The following is a 21449-nucleotide window of genomic DNA, read 5'->3' on the forward strand; positions in this document are numbered from 1 at the left end:
AATGCTCATCCAATCAGAGTTTAGAGTCAGGACTTTTTTATAATAAAAAAAAAATAATTTTTATAATCAATGTTAGTAGAATGTTTTGTTTTTCTTACAGAGAGCTGGTGAGAGTCATCAGAGGGATACTGGATGTACCTCTCAATGTCAAATGAGAGAAACGCCCAGCTCATGATCCTAACCTGCAAACCAGATCCCTGAAAAACAAGATTAGATGTCAATCATGTAAAAGAAGCTACTTTGGAGACTATAGTGTATTTTTTATTCTTATCTTATTTTTATTGTCTGTGTGTCATTGTTGTCTCTGTGAACTGGAAGCTTATGGCACTAAAACAAATTCCTTGTATGCGCAAGCATACTTGGCAATAAAAGCTCTTTCTGATTCTGATAAGAAAATAGGTTAGTACTAATGCATTTGATATAGCATAATACAGTATTTTACCTGGTTGCCTGAACTGATATTCCCAGTAAACCTGAATCTGATTTGTTGATCAGGAAACAACTGGATGGAGCAAACAATGAGATGACATGTAGAAGCACTGTAATGCTGCTGAAGAGAAAGATACAACTCTAGTTAATTTAGCAGAAAAACTCCAACAGTGGAGTTACGGTCTTAAAAATAAGAAAAAAAGCTAATCTCACATTTGTCAGAAAGGACCTTTTGCCACTTGTGGAGCAAACTCTGTTTTCACAAGTTGTATTGGTTCCATTCTGGCTCACACACAAAAAAAGGGAAAATGGCAATGAGTCTTTCACAACACATACAATTATATTTTTTCTTTCAGTTTGACTTTCAAAGACTCATACAGTTCAGATAGCAGAATTTCTCCACTTGAATCCAAACATTTGGTTCTTTTAAAATTGAATGGCCAAAGGGAAGTTTAAAAAAAGTCTTTCAGGGGAGGTCAATGATTTCATCAAGAAGTCATCTGCTACTTGATGTTTGTAATGCTTTGTTTCCTGTCCCCTGATGGTTTCAAATAACATCTTGTGATGTTTTTGGCTGATCATGAGGGTATAGTCAAAGTTAGAACGATCTTACCCTACATATGAGCAACTCTGAGCTTCTCAAAATTTTTATTTCAGTGGCTATCTTTTGAAGTTAAAGAATCTTTAAATCTTTAAGATCCTTGTTTTTTTTCACAAACATTTGTGGGTAATTAGAGTATGCTGGGTAACACTTTAGAATACTGTTCCATCATTAATGAATAACTACACAAGAACATGAGAAACACAATATAAGAACTCTAGTAACTACTAGGATCTATCAAGTAACTCTGATTAATGAATTAGTGAATAATAGTGTTTAGTGGAATGTGGAAGTTGTAAACTTTTGAGGGTTTTGTAAAGTATTGGATAGTATTTATTCATGTGTTACTAATTCCTTCTAAAGGAATTAAAAATTTTTTTGGATCAGTATTCTAAAGTGAAGTTCATGATAACTCTCTATAATTACTGAAATCATTGTAAACTTTTGAGGATTCTGTAAGGTTCTAGCTAGTAATTCATGTTGCTAGATTTGGTAACACTTAAATCATTAATAGTGGGTTACCGTGATCTTCACTTTAGAATACTGATCCTAATAATTAGTAATTTCTTTAGAAGGATGAAGTAACACCTTACATATACCAACACCTTACATATACCTCAAAAGCTTACAATTATGTCAGCCAATATTAGGGAGTTGTCATAGTAGTTCCTACTAGTCGTTACTTTAGAAGGATTTGATAGTATTTGAGTCATTACTAGTGGGTTACCATGATCTTCACTTTAGAATTAATTATACATTATGCATAATTCACATTAATTATGAACCTGTATACAATAGTTATTAGCAGTTCTCCAGGATACATGAAAAAATAATAGTTATTCATTAGCTAATAGTGAACTACCAGTTTCAACTGAGCGCTATTACTTACTAAATCAGAGTTTTTTGTTCGCTAATAGTAGTTACTAGAATGGTAATAGTGCATTATTAATTTCTTTCTCTGTAGTTATTCGTTAATGATGGAACAGTATTCTAAAGTGTTACTGTGTGCTTGTCACGAATTCAGCCTCTGTGGCTCCCTCCGATCGCCACCAGAGAGAACCCTCACCTGAGTTCTAACTCTCATTCTGACTCCATTTCCCATGCACCCCGTACCTGAGAACTGATTACCTGCACAGGTGTCGCTCATTGACTCTGGACTATTTAACATGCTCTCCCACTCACCTCTGTGCGAAGTCTTGTTCTTGCCATGCAGACAATTCTGAGCGGTTATCCTGTGTTTGATTTCCTGTTGCCGACCTGGGCTGTTTATCCGTTGCTGAACGAACTCTGCCTGCCCTATCTGACCCTGCCTGTTTTGTTATCTGTCTGCCGCCTGCCCTGACTACTAGCCTGAATACTGTTGATGATTCTGCCTTATCTACGTTGATCCTGACACTGGAGTGTGATTTAAGCCTGTACGACCTGTTTGGTGATTTAATAAAGCTGCACATGGATCTTAACGACTCAGCCTCCGCGTTACAGTGCTGTTGTCCAGGATGCAGAAGGACACATTAGTGTTTATACTCCAAATTAGATGAATGAATCCCCATATGCATCCCTGACCACCTCTGAAGGTAGTATTAGTGTATGGAATTGCAATGCATTTAAAAGATGCAAATTAAACTTTTTAATGTTGTGCACTTGTGATCAAATCAACTTTGATACCAATTGTAAATTGAGTTAAATGCCTGTAAATGGCCTGTCACAAACTCACTATTTCAGGAAGAGATACACTCCATGAGAAACCTAAAGCCATCTTCACTGGAAACACAAAGGAAACATTCACAGGTACAGACAATTTTCCAATGTTCTCCACCTAGTTTTATTTTTTTGAGGATAGAGAGAAAAAGATTATCATTTATGAAAAGGCAAGAACTGGTTGTACAGAAAAAGGAAAAATTGAATGAGCTCAAATTTAAAAGTCAATATAAAACAACATCTGGCACCCATTCTATTTTCACAATGTGACATATTTTGCAGAGCGAAACAAGAAAAAATAAATAACGAATTTATTTGACAGCGAATGTAAATTTGGAGGAATGCCCACACACCCTATAACAGGCACCTACAACATTCTAAAACAAAGTATAAATAATGATGTGGTTCTGGTTAACATTATTTTCTCTGCCGGTGTGACCTGGTAAACAGGATAGTATAACTTTTCAACTATTCCTTAGGTAGAGTAGCTTATTTACTCTCTGGTGAAAAGTACAAAATTACAAAGACAATAACTTTTTTCTTTGGAATAATGTAGACTCATGAATAATGCACAATAAGACTTAAACACAGTCAATTTTCATTTTATGTTTCAAAAAGCACATATTGTGGAATTAATGATTTACCGTATACACATGCTCAAGTTGTGCACAGTTAGGATATTCAACAAACCGAGTTGACCCTCCACTGAAACATCAAAAAAGTAACATTATTAAGAACATGCACACTAAACTAAAACCAAAACCTCAAGTAACTAGACTAAACTTTTAATAACTGCAAAATGTTAACTAAGAATCACTTGCTGCACAGACTGTACAGTAAACACTCATTGTGAGAAAAGAAATTTGACACTTACTCATTTACCACAATATTAACAGGAATTTTAACCACCACAGATGTAGTTGCGCGATTATCTTGGGATGTGTCATTGTTCTCATTCTTACTGTGATGGGCAGAAAAATCTCTGGTTAGTTCAGAAGAATCACCCAAATGAAACAATATTTTTTTATTTAGGTAATCAAGGGTGAAGTGTATACATTTTAAAAGTTAAAACTTTTAAACTCTGTAGCACAATCAAAAAGTTGCTCTGTTTGAGCAGTCTGACTCCGCAACCAATGGCATCACTTTGATGTGGGATTGTGTGAATAATGTTGGAGAACAAATTTATTATTATTATTTTTTTTCAATTCAGTTCCTAGTCATGCAGAAACAATGCATTTCACCTTTAGAGTTTCACCCAATAGAATTTGTCTCTCTGACCTTGTGACTGATGCATTGACAACCAGATGCTCTTTCACAGCAAAGGGTGCAGACAGCATGAATGACGCCATCAGCGTGGTCTTAGAAAAAAAAATTGAAATATTATTATTAAGAAATATTAATATTATATTTATTATTATTAACTAAATATTATATAATTGAATAATATTGAATGATTATTTTGTCTGAAAATTGTACAATAGCTTGTCACTGCAGTGCCCTCAAAGCAACTTTGTATTTTATTAAATAAATAAGTAAATAAATAAATAAATAAATATATATATATATATATATATGGTTTGGGTGCCAACATTCTTCAAAATATCTTCTTTTGTCCCAGGTTAACAAAGTACACTTCCATAATGTGCTTTTAAATGCTCTATTTCCACACTCTAATTTTGTACTTAACATACTAAAAAATATTATTTAGTACTTCTTAAGATAAACTTAAGATCAACTAAGTATACTTAACCGTGCTATTTTGGGACACCATGAATATGAACTAAAATGTGCTTTTAACATAGTATCTCTTTATTTAAAAAAAAAATGTATTTAGTTACCACTTGTAGTACACTTGAACCAATCTTTCATACAGATTGTACACTCAAGTGTACTACATATTCATGGTGTCCCAAAATAGCACAGATGAGTACACTTAGTTGATCTTAAGTTTATCTTAAGAAGTACTAAAGAATCATTTTTAGTTTATTAGGTACAAAATTAGTTAGTGGAAATAGAACACTTTAAAGGGGCCATTTGATGCGATTTCAAGTTTTCCTTCCTCTTTGGAGTGTTACAAGCTGTTTGTGCATAGATAAGATCCCTGAAGTTGCAAAGACTAAAGTCTCAAAACCAAAGAGATAGTCTTTATAAAAGTGAAGACTCGACCACGTCACCCTAAAACAGCTCATTCAAACACGTCCCCACATGTCTACGTCATGGTATGGGAAGATTTGCATAACACCGCCCAAACGTATACGCAAAGAAAGAGGGCGTGATTTTTATTCTCTCTGTAGTATAGTTGCTGCAGCCGCCGCCATGTCCTGGAGACGCTGTGTTTCATTGTGAAAGCAAAAGTACTCTGTTTAGGCTTCCAAAAGAGGACACAACTAGAAATCAGTGGTTAAGTTGTATTTACAACACTGTTCCAGGACAATACAATGCAAATATTAGAGTGTGTGCAGCACATTTTACGGAGGACTGTTTCCTGAACCTGGAAGAGTAGCCGACAATGCTGCCTTGCACAAAGGCTGTTTCTATAAAGTGGGGTAAATCCAACTTTGCAAGGACAGTCTGGCTCTTCTGACTCACAGCCTGTAAGTATGTTTTCATATTGAAAGAATTTGCCACTGACGATTCAAATGCGAGTTTTGAGCTGTGTAGAGTAGTGCTTGTTGTTTGTCGTTTCTCCGATCACAAATGCAGACATGGTAATGTTGCAAATGTAAAGACAGTATAAGTCATTATAATCAGTAATTATGTCCCCACTTGATGCAACAAATGCCTCGTTTATAATAGGTTTATAATTGGCCAGCTATCTAGTGTGTTGTGATTGGCCGAATACTTCAAGCGTGAGACGGAAATGTTACACCCCTCACTGTATAGTGATGCCGTTTCCCACCACAACGACACAAAAACAATAAAACCTATTATAAACGAGGCATTTGTTGCATCAAGTGGGGACATAATTACTGATTATAGTGACTTATACTGTCTTTACATTTGCAACATTACCATGACGTAGACATGTGGGGACGTGTTTGAATGAGCTGTTTTAGGTTGACGTGGTCGAGTCTTCACTTTTATAATGTTTTTGAACATTACACCAAATACACAAAATAATGTTCTTTTTAGCAACATCATATGACCCCTTTAAAGGGGTCAACGGATGCCCATTTTGCACAAGTTGATATGATTCTTTAGGGTCTTAATTAAAAGTCTATAACATACTTTGGTTAAAATTTCTTAATGGTAGTGTAAAAAACAAATTTTTTACCCTGTCAAAATCAGCTCTGTTCCCTTTCAGTCGCTCACGTTCGACGTAACGTCGACGTGACGATGTAATTGGGATCACTTCAGAGAGCCCTATCTACTTCGAGTATCTACAGAACAAGCCAATGAACGTTGGCGTGCGTGAACGCGTCACGCGCCCCCGCCCCGCGGGTATAAACAGGAAGCGGGCGCACGCACACATTGTCTTTCACTTCGGAGCCGAGCTTTGCTTCATTCTACAAGAAGACTGCCTTAAAGAAGAGGACTCTCCTTGGTGTTGGTGTGACGGCGCGATCAGCGGTGGCTGCGAGCAGTGCAGCTCACAACTGCTGTTCTCACAGCACTATTGTCTGTGTGTGTGTGTGTGTGTGTCGGTCTGGTGGGCGTTCCCTGTGTGTTCAGTCACACCGCGGCTACCCCTGGGTGCCTCAACACTGAAAGAGTTATTTTCTTTTTTTGTTTTCTCTAAAAGAGCAACACAAGCGTGAACCTGCGTCTTTTTCAAGATGTCATTCCGCTTGTGCGTTTCTGGATGCAGTCGTTCCCTGGCGCCAGCAGATGGCCACAGTAGTTGCCTCTCGTGTTTGGGCATTCAACACGCTGAGGCGGCTTTTGTGGATAGTTCGTGTTCCCATTGCGGGAATATGATTATCTCAGCGCTTAGATCGAGACTCGCTTACCTCAAGGGAGGTGCAGTCCCCTCGCTTATGCCCCGATCTAGTGTTTATTCTGCCCCGCAGTATAGACCTACTTCGGTGCATGACCAGGGTGATCTGAGGATTACCGTGAGGGCTTCCCCGTCGAGTCAACGCCCCTCATGCCTCACAAGTGCTGCTGCCATTGGAGTCCCTTAGCGAGCGTCTTGGTCATTCTCCGGAACGACCGGCCGTTTCCTTTGGGGCTCCTCCTGACGACCAGATGTCGATCGCAGCATCGGAGGGGGAGCTTCAGTCCTCTGGAGATGATGACTCGGCTGCGTTACCCCCCTCGGGTCGTGTGGCGTCCGAGCCGGATCCAGAATGGGCGCTATGCTTTCCCGGGCCGCCGAGAAGGTTGGGCTTGTGTGGAACCCTCCACCATGTCCCGAACCTTCTCGGTTGGACGATTGGTTTCTCGGGGCGGGCCGTGCTGGTTCTCAGTGCGCCGCCCCGGTACCTTTCTTTCCGGAGGTGCATAAGGAGCTTTCTAGGACGTGGAAGGCACTGTATAGTGCCCGAATCCGTTCTAGTGGCTCCTCCCCCCTCGCCACCCTCGACGGCGGGGCAGCTGAGGGGTACGTGGATATCCCTCCAGTGGAGCGGGCCATCGCGATGCAACTGTGTCCAGCGTCCGCTTCCTCTTGGCGGGGTAATCCGCGCCTCCCGTCCAGGGCCTGTAGGTTCTCGTCCGGTCTAACGGCGAGGGCTTACAAGGCCTGTGGACAGGCTGCTTCCGCCCTCCATGCCATGGCGCTCTTGCAGGTCCACCAGGCCCAGGCGCTCATGGACATGAACGAGGGTGGTTCTGACCCAGAGCTCCTTCGGGAGCTCCGTGTGGCAACCGACCTCGCCCTCCGGGCGATGAAGGAAACTGCACGTTCAGTTGGTCAGGCGATGTCCACCTTGGTGGTCCAGGAGCGCCACCTTTGGCTCAACCTGGTGGATATGAGGGACGCCGATAAATATCGGTTCCTGGATGCCCCTCTTTCCCAGGTTGGGTTGTTCGGCGACGCGGTCGAGAGCTTTGCCCAGCAGTTCTCGGCCGCACAGAAGCAGACGGAGGCCATCCGGCACATCCTGCCCCGGCGGACCGCTGCTGCTTCCTCCCGTCCGCCGGCCGCAGATCCTCCGTCTACTCATCGCCGAGGTCGGCCTTCTGCGGCGTCCTCCGCTCCCGCTAAGCCCCAGCAGCAGCAACCATCCAGGCCTCAGCGCGGAGCAAGCCGTAGGAAGCCGACCCCGCCCGTCCAGGCCGCTGCCAAACCAGGGGGCAAGCGACGGTGCAAACGACCCTGAGACGGGCGGCCCAGAGGTGGATCAAGTTGCTCTTCAGGAGATGGCGAAGGCGCCACTCCTTCCCCCGGTGGAGGGCCAGGTGGAGAATCTTTTGTTTCCTTTTCCTTTGGTACCCACATTTTCAAAGAAAGAGCAATTTCTGAAACCTCTGGGCCCCAAGAGGGCGCGCTTGGCAGTCGACGACGCCACCATGCCTTGTCACTCCCGAGCCCCTCTTTCATCGCCAGCGGGCAGCAGTGGCTGTGTCCTGGACGCACTGACGCCTCCGCACACTCTCTCTGCCCTTCGACGGAAGCAGGTATGTGCTGCACCACACACTCAGACCCCACTTCGGGCCGCTGTGCCGTCCGAGTTGGGTCCCTGCATTCCGCCGCGCTGCCCCACCCCGGGTACGTCTGTGGTGCCCTTGGTCCCGCTTGCTCGGTCCCTGGGAGCGTGGGTAGCGCTTCCCAGCCCGTCTCGCTGGCTCATCCGTACCATCAGACTCGGCTATGCGATTCAGTTCGCCCGGCGCCCCCCTGCTTTCAGGGGTATTCTGTTCACCCGTGTTCTGACAGACAGTGCCCCTGTGCTCAGGGCAGAGATCACAGTCCTACTTGCGAAGGACGCGATCGAGCCGGTCCCTCCAGCCGATATGAAGACCGGCTTCTACAGCCCGTACTTCATTGTACCCAAGAAAGGTGGTGGTTTACGGCCAATCTTGGACCTGCGCGTCCTGAACCGGTCCCTTCACAGGCTACCGTTCAAGATGCTTACGCAGAAACGCATTTTCAAGTGCATCCGTCCCCAGGATTGGTTTGCAGCGATCGACCTGAAGGACGTGTACTTTCATGCCTCGATTCTCCCTCGACACAGACCGTTTCTTCGTTTTGCGTTCGAGGGACGGGCATATCAGTACAAGGTCTTACCCTTCGGGCTGGCCCTGTCGCCCCGCGTCTTCACGAAAGTCGCGGAGGCGGCCATTGCTCCCATGTGCGAGCGGGGTGTTCGCATTCTCAACTACCTCGACGACTGGCTTATTCTAGCCCAGTCGAGAGAGCAGTTGTGCGAACACAACTGGGCCAGTTGTCCTGGCCCATTCCTCTGAGAGAAGACCTGCTCTCTCAGAGACGGGGCACCCTGTGGCACCCGCGCCCAGACCTCTGGAAACTCCATGTCTGGTCCCTGGACGGGACGCAGAGGTTCTAGGTGACCTACCCCCTGCGGTAGTTGACACCATCACTTCCGCTAGAGCCCCCTCTACGAGGTGCCTCTATGCGTTGAAGTGGATCCTGTTCGTTGACTGGTGCTCCTCTCACGAGGAGAACCCCCGATCTTGCTCGATCAGAGCCGTGCTTTCCTTCCTGCAAGATGGACTGGAGCGAAGGCTGTCTCCCTCCACCCTTAAAGTGTATGTTGCCGCTATTGCTGCACATCACGATGCGGTTGATGGTAAGTCTCTTGGGAAGCACGACCTGATCGTCAGGTTCCTGAGGGGAGCGAGGAGACTGAATCCTCCTCGCCCACTCTCTATACCCTCTTGGGATTTGTCTCTGGTCCTTTCGGCACTTCAGAGACCACCCTTTGAGCCTCTGCAGTCAGCTGAGTTAAAAATTCTGTCCTGTAAGACAGTACTCCTGGTTGCATTGGCTTCTATCAAGAGGGTAGGGGACCTGCATGCATTTTCGGTCGATGAATCGTGCCTAGAATTCGGCCCGGGTAACTCTCACATCATCCTGAGACCCCGGCCCGGATACGTGCCCAAGGTTCCTACCACTCCCTTCCGGGACCAGGTAGTGAACCTACAAGCGCTGCCTTCGGAGGAGGCAGATCCAGCCCTGGCTTTTCTCTGTCCCGTTCGCGCTCTGCGTCTGTACGTGGACAGAACGCAAAGCCTCAGGACCTCAGAGCAGCTCTTCGTCTGTTACGGAGGCCTGGGAAGGCTGTCTCCAAGCAGAGGATGGCCCACTGGATAGTGGATGCCATCGCCTTGGCTTACGAAGTCCAAGAAGTGCCCTGCCCACCTGGGTTGAAAGCCCACTCCACTAGGGGTGTCGTTTCTTCCTGGGCGCTGGCACACGGTGCCTCTCTGACAGACATCTGTAGAGCTGCGGGCTGGACGACACCTAACACGTTCGCTAAGTTTTATAGCTTACGTGTTGCGCCGGTTTCTTCCTGTGTGCTCGCTTCTTCTAGCCGGTAACACCGAAGCTCCCGCTTAGTGTCGGCTTGCTGCGCCACTCCCTTCCTAGGAATGGATACGTGCGCTTTTTACTCCAGTCGAGTTCCCCACTTGGCGAACCCTGTGAGTTCCTCCGCACCCCTTCGGCAGTCGGACGTTGCGGAGCGTCCGGCGCCAGGCCTAGTGTTCGTATGCTTGTGTAACTTGGGCTAGGCCGGGTTCCATATGTGCGTTCCCTGCGGCGATCCCATATGTGTATTCCTCCACGACCAGCTCCCTGCGGTGAGCCCGTGTCTTCCGTTGGCAGAGTCTGCTCTGCCGTCACTGTCCGGTGTGTCTCCCCCCCCTTCGGGTGGAGCCACCCCGGTGACATTCCATATGTTGCACTGCCCCCTCGGCCAGTCCATATGTGTACTCTCCACATGTTACCTCCCTTCGGGCAGGATGTGGCTCCGCAGCGTCCTTTTCCCTGGAAAGGTATGCTTTCCCAGTGTTATTAAGAGTTCACTATGTGGGGGGTAATGGAACAGCAGTTGAGCTCCCTCTACGCAGGTCTTCCGCCCCAGCAGTTGGGGGGCTGAGAGTCTTGCGTAGGGCGCTGGATGTGGCAGCAACCGTGGCGTTTTCCATGCGATCCCAATTACGTCGTCACGTCGGCGTTACGTCGAACGTGAGCGACTGAAAGGGAACGTCTCGGTTACTGATGTAACCCTCGTTCCCTGAAGGAGGGAACGGGAGACGTAACGTCCCGTCGCCACTGTTGCTGACCATCGCTGCATGGCCGTCACAATCTCGGCTCCTCAGTGTGTGTGCGTGCGCCCGCTTCCTGTTTATACCCGCGCGGCGGGGTGGGGGCGCGTGACGCGTTCACGCACGCCAACGTTCATTGGCTTGTTCTGTAGATACTCGAAGTGGATAGGGCTCTCTGAAGTGATCCCAATTACGTCGTCACGTCGACGTTACGTCTCCCGTTCCCTCCTTCAGGGAACGAGGGTTACATCAGTAACCGAGACGTTTTCAGCAAGCTGTTTTTTAGTCCATGTTGCTTTAAATGCAAATGAGCTCTGCTGACCCCACCCCTCTCTTCTGTGGGGTGACGAGCAGTACTGTTTACTTTAGTGCGAAACTGGCTAACTATCACATTATTAGGAAAGGCGATTTGCAAAGATTCATAGAAAAAACGCTTATACTCACTTTTGTAGGTTATGCTGGATCACGAATGATTCGCGAGAACATAGACACATTTAGACAGATTGGGGATCGGCGCATTCCCTTCAAAGCAAAAGTAACGTTAATCCTCTGCGTCTTCAGCAGCTCCGATGTCGGGAGTAAATGACGACTGCTATATTCATTATTACATCCAACAACAAAACACCTCAATCGCTTAATCTGAGACATCTTGTCTTCCCCTGCACCGGAGTCGACACAATGGCGGACTGTTTACAGCTCACTCAGCTCACTCAGGACGGGTCTAAGGTAAGACGGCCTTGTCAATCAACTATCGTGGGAGCGGCCTGTACAGAGCTACGTCATTCTGACTGGGCTCTCAGAACAGCCTGATTTGAGAAAAAGGATTATAAAACAGGGATTTAAAACAAACCCCTGGGTGGATTTTTATAATTATAGGATGGATGTGTACACACACTTCCAACACACATTTATGTTCAAACAACTTGAAAAGTAAATTTTGCATCCAATGACCCCTTTAAGTACATTATGGAAGTGTACTTTTCTTAAAGTGTTTAACAGTTTGGAACAAGTGGAGGGTGACATATTACTATTATATCACTAATATACATATTACTGCTCTAAGGTACTAACCACCTTGGTGGGTAGGTAAGTTACAAAGTTGTTCCTCTAATGGTACTACCACAGTAATGTAAAAAGAAAATCTGATAATTAAGTGTAACCTTTTTGTATGAGCAATAGTAAAATTCATTTTAGCAGTAATTTATCACGTGTTGTGATGTATTCTGAGAATTACACCAAAATAGACATAGTAAAAGGTTCATGGTGGCTTCAGTGTTGACGAAGCTCTTCTGTATGTTTACCAACCTTTGCTTTCTGGCGGAAAAGTGTTGCCCCAAGCTTGCATGCTGTGCATGTAACGTTTGAGAGCTCTATGTGACTGGACTCGCACCAAACCTGTACACCGGACTAAATGACAAGAACAAGGTTTCAGTTATGGCACTGGAGCTTTTTTTTCTATAATGCATGTTACCAGAACATGGACTAGCCATCTATCCAGGGTCTTTCCCTGCCTTGGCCTGAAACGCTGGAACACACACACGGAGCAGTGCACACCACTTTTTGCTGCAGCACCAGGGGGCTTAGTGTGGAAGAGAGCTCTGTAACTGTTCATTCACTCCCTCCTGTCGATATAGACCATTTCAAGGATGTAAACAATAACAAAGGTGTTGGAACGCTACTGCGCATGTCTGGTCCTGAAGCATTTCCTGTAGCGCCATTTTTCAATCTCAGATCTATAAAAACCTACAGTGCATCCTTTTTAAGTCTAGCGAAAACGCAAGTTAGGTATTTAAAAAAAAAATAGAATTACCCTTTAAATATGACCGAGGTGCAAACTTACAAAGAACATTAAAAGTAGTGTTCCGGATGGCTCTGATTGATACTGTGTACATGTACACGACAGAGGGCGGTAAACGTGTATCGCAGTCGGGATACTTACAATTAACTCCTTAGCGGAAAAGATGGGATCATTTGTTTGTACAATGGATGACATCAGTCTTACGTTCGGTTAAACTGAAGCAAGACAAACAGTGTTACTTACAATCTTATCATGGTTTGTGCTAAGATGTCCGGGGAGGTTTTTGGTGGACATTTCACTTGCATTGCTGGGTCAGTCTGTATGTCTACACATTCATTTTTATTTGTACAGCGCTTTTCACAATACATATCGTTTTACAGAACATGCATGTTTATTAAAATGCTAAATGAATGCTAGTAAGCTAATCACTTCATGCCATTATTACTGATTTCATTAGTTTTATAATGTGTGCTTAGTTTGGTCAAGTTTGTTGTCTCTAACAGACAGAGAGACGCCACGTTGGGCTCAAGTATCTAAAAAGGACAAAATTATACTAGTTTCTGCTATTGGACCAATATACTGGAAAAACACTATATATATTATATTCACAACATATATTAAGGTTGTCACGACATGTATAAACTTTACTGTGTCATTGGAAAGTATGATATTGTTGTAATCTTCTGATGCATAACTTCACCTGATGCCTAGTGTTCAGTTCACATGCTGGATGTGTTTATGTAGAATTTAGGATCGTTTAATCGATGCATTAACCGTGTAATGAATACCAAGGATATATGTATTTTTGAGCATGTCAAATACGTGGTGTTTAGTTTGAGATGAAAGCTGATTTCATTAATAGTAAGCTGGTGTGGATGAAATTTGTTTGTTCTCATCAATGCATGATTACAATACGAATAGAAATCTGCTGTCAATAAGTTTTTCATGTCATAAATAACTGAACAAATAATGTATGCACGGAAAAGGGGCTGTGCAGGGCGGGGCTCCGCCCTACAGGAAGAATCCGATTGGGTCAGTCGCCCGGGGGGCAGATCCCAAATCGGCCCGTTAAAAACAGATACTCAACTGTGTCTTAAGTTACGCCCCGCTCAGATGACGGCTGCGTCACAGCTGGCAGGAGAGAGCGCCAAATTCAAATAAACTATATTCCGCTTTTCGGAGACTTTTTTTTTCCGTGGACGGTCTCATTCTGTTTGTAAAACTGTATGCTACAACACTGTGTTGTTTTTTACCACCAAGACGCTGTTTTTGAGCGTAATTTATTCCATAACAGACGCGAACAATAACTCTCCCGAAGAAATGAAATGTAAACAAAGGAAGATTAATGATATTCTTTCACGTTAAATTAATTCATAAACATTAAACTAGTGGGGAAAAAACACTTTAGTGCGCCGTAGCTCTGGTAAACGTTAACAGGTTAATTGAATCTTAAGAGTGATTCCCTAAAATCTAAAGTTAGAACAATGATTCTAATGATTACTACATATTTATGGTGGAGGATTTTAAGCTGGCATTAGTTTGATTTGAAAATTCATAGCACATTCATAAATAATACATTTGTGTGTTTTTCTATTTTTAACCGGAAAGAAATAGTGGATACACAGAAAGTCAAAGTTGTTTTCACTATACTGTACACGTACTTGTGGCAATGTGTTTTGAATGAAAGTGCAATGTGTGTTGTTGTTGTTTAAGAAAATAGGAAACTGCAGTAAAATTAAAAGGTGTCCGTGAGACATAATAAGTCGCTCCGAGCGCAGAGAAAAAATAAAAGGAGAGAATTTAAGCATGTTCCTTTGTTCTCTTTCCATAAGGCCTTCATAGTGTTGTTATAGTTTGTGCGTGTTCCACTTCTATTCACCTATGGTTAATAAATCTCCCTGGCCAGAACATTAACTTAGCTACTTAATGATTGTCTGCCATTTGTGATTCACTAAAGAGTGAACTCAGCGCGCGGTGCAAAGAAGGAGCGGCCGAAACACGTCTGTAAAGGAGTACTGCATTGTTGAAAGACAAATAGTGTGATAGGAAATCCACTGTGTTTTGTCTGTGAAGTTACACAGAGAACTACGGCCCGCTGCGGCCAAAGTGTTAGATTGAAAATTAATCTGTGGGTTAATTTAATTCGGTCTAAATGAGTTGAGATTATTAGTGCTATAAGAAAGAAACGAATCTAAATAGTGCTTTTGTGGCTGTTTAAACCTGAGACACCCTTAGACTGGGTGTGTCACCATGGTAACGGCCTGACCGGAAGTCGTCAGAGACTCTCTCGGAAATTTTCTTGCAGCCTGCGAGCGCCATTTTGAAGCTGTTTGTAAACAAATAGCATAGCACGGAGCTAACTGAAGCTAGTAAGTAGCATTGAAGCTTAGCCAAAGCTGGTAGCATTGAAGGCTAGCGATTAGCACCTAGCATTTTGTAGCCTGTGGGTTGAATGCAGTGTATGCTGTGCAGTGTGTGTGTTAAACGGTTAACTCTTTTACTGCTGAACTTTAACTCACACTAAGAGTGTTCACATAATTTCTCTCTCTCTCCTTTGCATTTACTCATGCTATACCTCTCCCCCCATTTGAAAGGACAAATGCAGACTTAGATAAACCATTGCTAAGCAAGGCAGCTAATTTCTATAAGAATAAAGGCATTTAACGTTAGTCAGGATTGGTCTTTCCCCCTTTGAGTTAGACAGTTAATGTTGGACCTTAGCCTCATTGCTTTGATAGGAAGATAATTAATTTAATTATAATTGCGCTCGATTTTTAAGGATATCAGCGGGTGAATCGCTACAAAATATTTGAAACTGATCATTTGATTTCATAACTAATCCCAGATGTGAAATTAAACTCATTTCATTAAAATAATTTCAGCTCCAGATTCCATATAGACTGATTGAGATAATTATGCGTGCTTTGATAATTTAACAATAACATTAAGATCTTAATTATCAACTATCAATGTGTTTGATTGTCGGTCCGGGAAAATTTTAGAATTTCGTTTACAAATTGAGATAGTAAAGATTAATTTGTTCTGAAGGTTCTAATGACACAAGGAATTAGTAACCTGTGAGATTTAGGGATGTGGAATTTGTAATTTAATTTAATAATTAATTACGAATTTGAAAATTCTAATTCAATTTAATAATTAATTACAGTTCCTGTTTCATGCGCTTGTAATTTTAATGACAAACATCATTAAGATCTTAATACTTAACTGCCAATAATACTCTGCGACTAGGAAGACCATTATAATATTATAATAAAATTATATCCCTCTGAAAAGTTAATCTGAATCAATCCTATCAATTTTAATGATGACATCATGAAGAATTTAATTAGGAATCACAATTTATAATTTGAAATTCTAAATTCCATTGGCAATTAAGTTGGTTCCATCTGCCTTATTTTAAATCTGTTAGTTACTTAATTAACACAGAAGTTAATTTAAGTATACTTTTGCTTAGGCCTAATAGTCAATAGGGCATAAGAACTTAAACTTCTAATTAGCCAAACTCCAAAAGAAAATGAGGTTTTTCTCAAAACTTAGACCAGTGCTTTTTACCCCACTAAAATTAGCAAAGCCAAACCCCTAGGGGTATCGACTCAACAGCGCCACCGCGCTGCCATACTTAATACTAATCCTGACATTGGGAGGAAATCCTCACTCTTCTTCTTCTCTTTTCTCCCTGCCACTATCTGCTAAATTGACTACTGCTACTGGTTGCTGGGATTTTGCCTGAGGGAAAGCAAAAGCAGAGAACTTTCGCTATTGAACAGGTATTTGTGAAACTTGAGAACAACGTTTCAAAATTGTTTTCCATTTACCTTCCTCTTTGGGAAATCCTACCCCACCAGGCTGAAGCAGGTCAACAAAAAGGTAGGCGTCGGCAAGATTTCCAACACGCACGAGGAACACGCTAACAAGCGTTGTGGTGTCAATCTTGTCATTACGGGACCAGTACTGTCATTGTTATTATTTTCCTTCACCCCGGAGGAAAATATTAGCAATCACAGACTTACATAAAAAAAACATTTCCTTTTACAATCCTCTGACTAAGAAGAAACCTTCTGATATCAGACTTAACAAAAAAAAAAAAGGGGAAATCTAATATCAGAAAGAGATATTTTGTTTGTGTCCCTCTCCCTCACTTTGGCTGAGCCTAACATTCGCCCTTGAAAAAAAAAGAGAAGGGTTTTCCTTTACAGGAAAAAGGTGAAGCATCCAATTATTACCCTGTTCCTTGCTCTGTTGGTGTTTTTCCTTTCTTTGTCTGTTCTCTAGCTGTGTTACCTGTGTGTGTGCTCAATTTCTCACCACAGAGGCCACGAATTAGAAGCACACCCCCCAGAGGATCACAGTCACAGAGAACCACACTCAACACTAGTACACACTCAACAGTGCATATCTACACCCCTTGTTTGTTTGATTTGTTTTGTTTGGTTTGTTTTGTTTTGTTTTTCTCTTCAAGGTCTGTGTCAGTTGCGGTTTGAGACCTCCCTAACCCTTCAGAACATGTCTCGCACGACAGAACATGTCGGTCACTGGGAGGATCTGGAAACATGGCTAAGTGTTGCGACAGATAGCCTCCTCCCTAAAGCCGCTGAAGCACTGAAACACCAGACACAGGACCAGCTGAATGAAAACATCACAAGTCTCATGGCACAAGACCCAAGTCAAAGCTACAGTCACAAAGAATTAGCCAAGATCACAGGCTCCTTAAGCCACACACTCATCGCGACCTTCAAGTTGAGCGACAAGCACGCTGCACAGCTCCAGCAGGAGTTGAAGAGGAGATCAAAAGGCTTCAAGAAACCCTAGTAGCTACTAACCAAGAAATACGACAAGTCAAAGCAGACTACGCTGATCGGTCCGACAAGCTTACAGTATGCAGAACAGCTGCTAGAAAAAGCAAAGGCCGACTTCAGAGACAAGAACGGCAGAATCAAAGCCCTTGGAGCTCACTTGCATGAGTCAAGAAACGAGATTAGCCGTCTAACACTACAGCTAGACTACGTCAAAGAAGAAGCTGATAGTTTCCAAGAGGAACTCAAGCACGCTTATGAACTGCGCCGTGAGCCATCAAGGACACGAGACGCACCGACCTCACCCTTGCCAAGCAGGACTGGGTCACCTGTTCTGGGTCTGACACGTGAGAAAAAGGTGGAGGGCGTGGTACTGAAACATTCACCACCTCCCTCTGGAGAACTTTACCTCACTCTACCTCAGCCAAAAGAATCTGCGGCAGCCAGCCACAGCTCATCGCACGGCTTGGACCTAAAAGACCTCGACAAGCTCGCTAGGAACATTGGCAAATTCACCCCGAGCGTGCCAACTAGCCAAAATGTCCAAGCGTATCTCCAAGACCTCGATTTCCATCTGGAAATGCGACCTAACGTTACGGACAAAGATAGACTCAAAGATAGACAAAGATTTACTCCGAACGACATCCAGTTCTGAAGTTCGCAGCTTCCTGGACAGGCAGCCTGCTTACACAAAGACTGACTACCAACTGCTCCGAGAAGACCTCATTAAAGAGTTCTCCGACCCTGAGTCCGAACAAGGCGTAGTGGCTGCCCTGGAGACAAGACAAGGACGTCACGAACCTCCTCAAGCCTACTACAGCCAACTCAGGCGAGCATACTTTGGAACTCGTAACCAACCCGACATGGAAGACGAACTAAACTTCAAAACTCTCTTCCTAAGGAACCTTCACCCCGGCGTAAGCCACCATCTTGGTGTTTTCGCATGCCCACAAACAATGAATACTCAGCAGTTAGGCGATCTCATTGAGAAAGGTATAGCAAAAAGGTTTTACCTCTCCATCATCATTGAACAACACATCAGAGTCGAAGCCCTTCTGGACACAGGAGCCGACATCACTCTAATGTCCACCGAGCTCCTCGAAAAGGTCCAAGAAAGAACAAAGAGTACTAACAGAACCCTCAGACTCCAGAGGTGTGAGCTGAACCTCCAAGCATATTCGCACACGGGCCTCCAATTGAAACATGTGGCCCCAATCCACCTAACGGTGGGATCAATGGATCTCGTCCATCCAATATACGTCTCACCACTCAAGACGTATCCACTTCTCATTGGGAAAGATCTACTTAATCGCTTCAAACCGCTGATAGATTTCAAGCACCTAAAGATGTGGATACAAGTCCGCGAGCCTCTGTGCTGCCAGTCATTAGACTCCAACGAGTCGCAGTGTCAAGTCACAGACACAGACCCTAATGCACTGACTGATGATGCAGAAGCAAAGCCTGTACCTGGATCAAGCACAAGCAGCAAAGACCAGGACCCTTTCCTCTGCTCACTGCAGGAGCCTGAATGAAACACAGGCCCCCTTCAAATCACGACGGCAATAGATGTCCAAGGCACATCAGTGTGCGACGCGGCACTAGCCCTGTGGGCAGAGAACTCAGCCATCAGCCTGAATCAATTCAGAACACTGAAGCAAAAACATCCGAGTCTACCACATGTCGCTAAGCATAGCCGCTTCCCTCTCAGTCCCTGGTTGACAACCATGGCCACCTCCAAGATCATCTGCGCTCTGGACATGCGATGGAACAACAGACATCTGAGTCACTACTTCCTCGTCATCCCAGACCTGCCTCATGACATCTACATTGGAGCGGATATCATGGTCCGGCTCAATGCTTGCATTGATACCGTGAACAACATCATATGGGCTCCTCTGTCACACCAACTAACTATGTCAGTCAACCTCAAGAACCTCCAATCTGGTCAAACCATGCCCGACGCATGCGCAATGACCACGGAGCAAGAAGCCACAATACCTGCCTACAGTAAGAGTGTCAGAGTCCGCCTCAACATACGACCTGGCCAAACTCTCAACAGTAAGCTAGGCTTCTTCCAACCTTCCAGGACCTGCCTAAAACTAGGACTGACCCTGGAAGCCACACTTCTCATCGAAGTGTCATCTCGTGCTGTGTATGTGTTGTTCAACAACTGTACGGCCCAAGACATCCACGTTCCCAAAGCCAATCACCTGGGATGGCTCATCAGCCAGGCATTCCACGACTTTGAACTGATGGTACTTGTCATAGGCCCTATACCAGCACAGCTAATGCCAGACGAATACGACGACACCGTAGCATTCAAAAAACCTCATGAACTCATCGCCATCACTTCCATCCTGCGAAAGATCTGTCCAGAGAAAGCATCTGCCGTTCAGAACTAACAGATGACACTCACCTCACTGTCTACGCTGTCTCAACACAGCCTGCGACAGAAGCACCTACACAGGTGAACACCGGGGCCCAAAGCCCCTCAAATGACTTAACTGCAGAAGAACCCTACGCCGGATTCAACGCACAAATTCAGCAGATCTTGAGTGAGGCGGATGCCCTCCACGACGAAGTGGATCGCCAAGGACTCAAAGCGGTTCTGCATAAGTACAAGGACTCCTTCGCAAAGGATTCCCTGGATTGTGGGCTGACCAACATCCACACGGTGCGCATCCCAACAAATCCAGATGCACCACCCACATTTGTGCGACAGTACAAGATTCCAATAGCGTCATATGAACCAGTGCAAGAAATTGTTGACTCCATGCTGGAAAAGGGGGCCATCCGGCCCTGTAACAGCACATACTCTGCCCCGATATGGCCAGTCCTAAAACCCAACGGAAAATGGCGGCCTACCATCGACTATCGCAAGTTGAATCAGCAAGTACCATTGTCACGATGGCCTATGACCCAATTGGATCAAGAAATTCCAAAAATCATAGGCTCAACGATCCTGTCAACACTGGACGTCGCCTCCGGGTTCTGGACGATCCCTGTCCACCCCGATGACCAACACAAGCTAGCATTCACCTTTGGCAATCGACAATACACCTTCACACGGTGTCCCTTCGGCTATGCCAACTCACCAGCTGAATTCAACATCTTTCTAAACAAAGCATGCCCTGACGCCAGAGCCAGAGGCAACCTCTGGACTACGTAGATGATGTTTTGATGAAAAGCTCAAGTGTGGAAGACCACCTCAAGGAAATTGATCACGTCCTAAACCAGCTGACAACGGCAGGAGCCAAAATCGCCCATCACAAAGGACAGTGGTGCAAAACCAAGGTGAACTATGTCGGACTGCTTGTCGGAAGAAACGGCATCGAGCCACAGTCTAACCGCACCCAAGCAATCCAAAGCATAAAAGTGCCGACTAACATCTCTGAGCTGCGAAGCTTTCTGGGAGTGTGCAATTACTCGCGACAGTTTATCGAAAACTATGCTGACATCGCCCGACCACTAACCTCCCTCCTGAAAAAGGATGAACCCTTCGTTTGGACGGAAGCCCAGGACACCGCGATGAGCCAGCTCAAACAGCGCCTGTGCTCTGCTCCATGCCTGGCCTACCCAGACCCTGGAAAAGAATTCTTCCTGGACGCTGGTTTCTCCAATCATTGCCTTAGCGCAGGCCTATATCAGCTCCATGACAAAGACAAGCGATTGGTCGCTTATGCCAGCAAAACGCTGCTTTCCCCAGAATGCAAGTACTCAGACTGCGAAAAAGCTTTACTTTGCACTGTGTGGGCTATCCAGCGTTTCTCTAATTACATCGGTGCACAGAAAGTCATCATCGAGACTTGTCACCAACCTGTCACCTTCCTCAACAGTCAACGCATCCGAGATGGCGTGGTGACCAACGCACGCATAGCTACATGGCTAATGACTCTCCAAGGACGGGACGTTGAGGCAAGATAAGCCCAAAACT

At 44.6% G+C, this 21449-nt stretch overlaps 1 protein-coding gene across 2 annotated transcripts in view; it reads right to left on the reverse strand.

Annotated features, from left to right (window-relative positions):
• Positions 1-21449, reverse strand: part of LOC306871966 (integrin alpha-X-like) — a 109689-nt gene that overhangs the window by 7852 nt on the left and 80388 nt on the right. Inside the window, exons 21-28 of one of the 2 annotated variants that reach the window (XM_079420258.1) lie at positions 12209-12310; positions 4007-4086; positions 3603-3689; positions 3373-3433; positions 2745-2846; positions 643-711; positions 443-547; positions 99-197 (exon numbers count right to left, since the gene is read on the reverse strand). In XM_079420258.1, coding sequence (XP_079276384.1) covers positions 99-197; positions 443-547; positions 643-711; positions 2745-2846; positions 3373-3433; positions 3603-3689; positions 4007-4086; positions 12209-12310 — 705 coding nt within the window. Of the gene's footprint in view, positions 1-98; positions 198-442; positions 551-642; positions 712-2744; positions 2847-3372; positions 3434-3602; positions 3690-4006; positions 4087-12208; positions 12311-21449 lie in introns of both variants that reach the window. The other variant, XM_079420257.1, reaches the window with a different exon arrangement.

Source organism: Barbus barbus (assembly GCF_936440315.1).
Source record: "Barbus barbus genome assembly, chromosome: 6".
In the NCBI taxonomy this organism is placed as follows: Eukaryota; Metazoa; Chordata; class Actinopteri; order Cypriniformes; family Cyprinidae; genus Barbus; species Barbus barbus.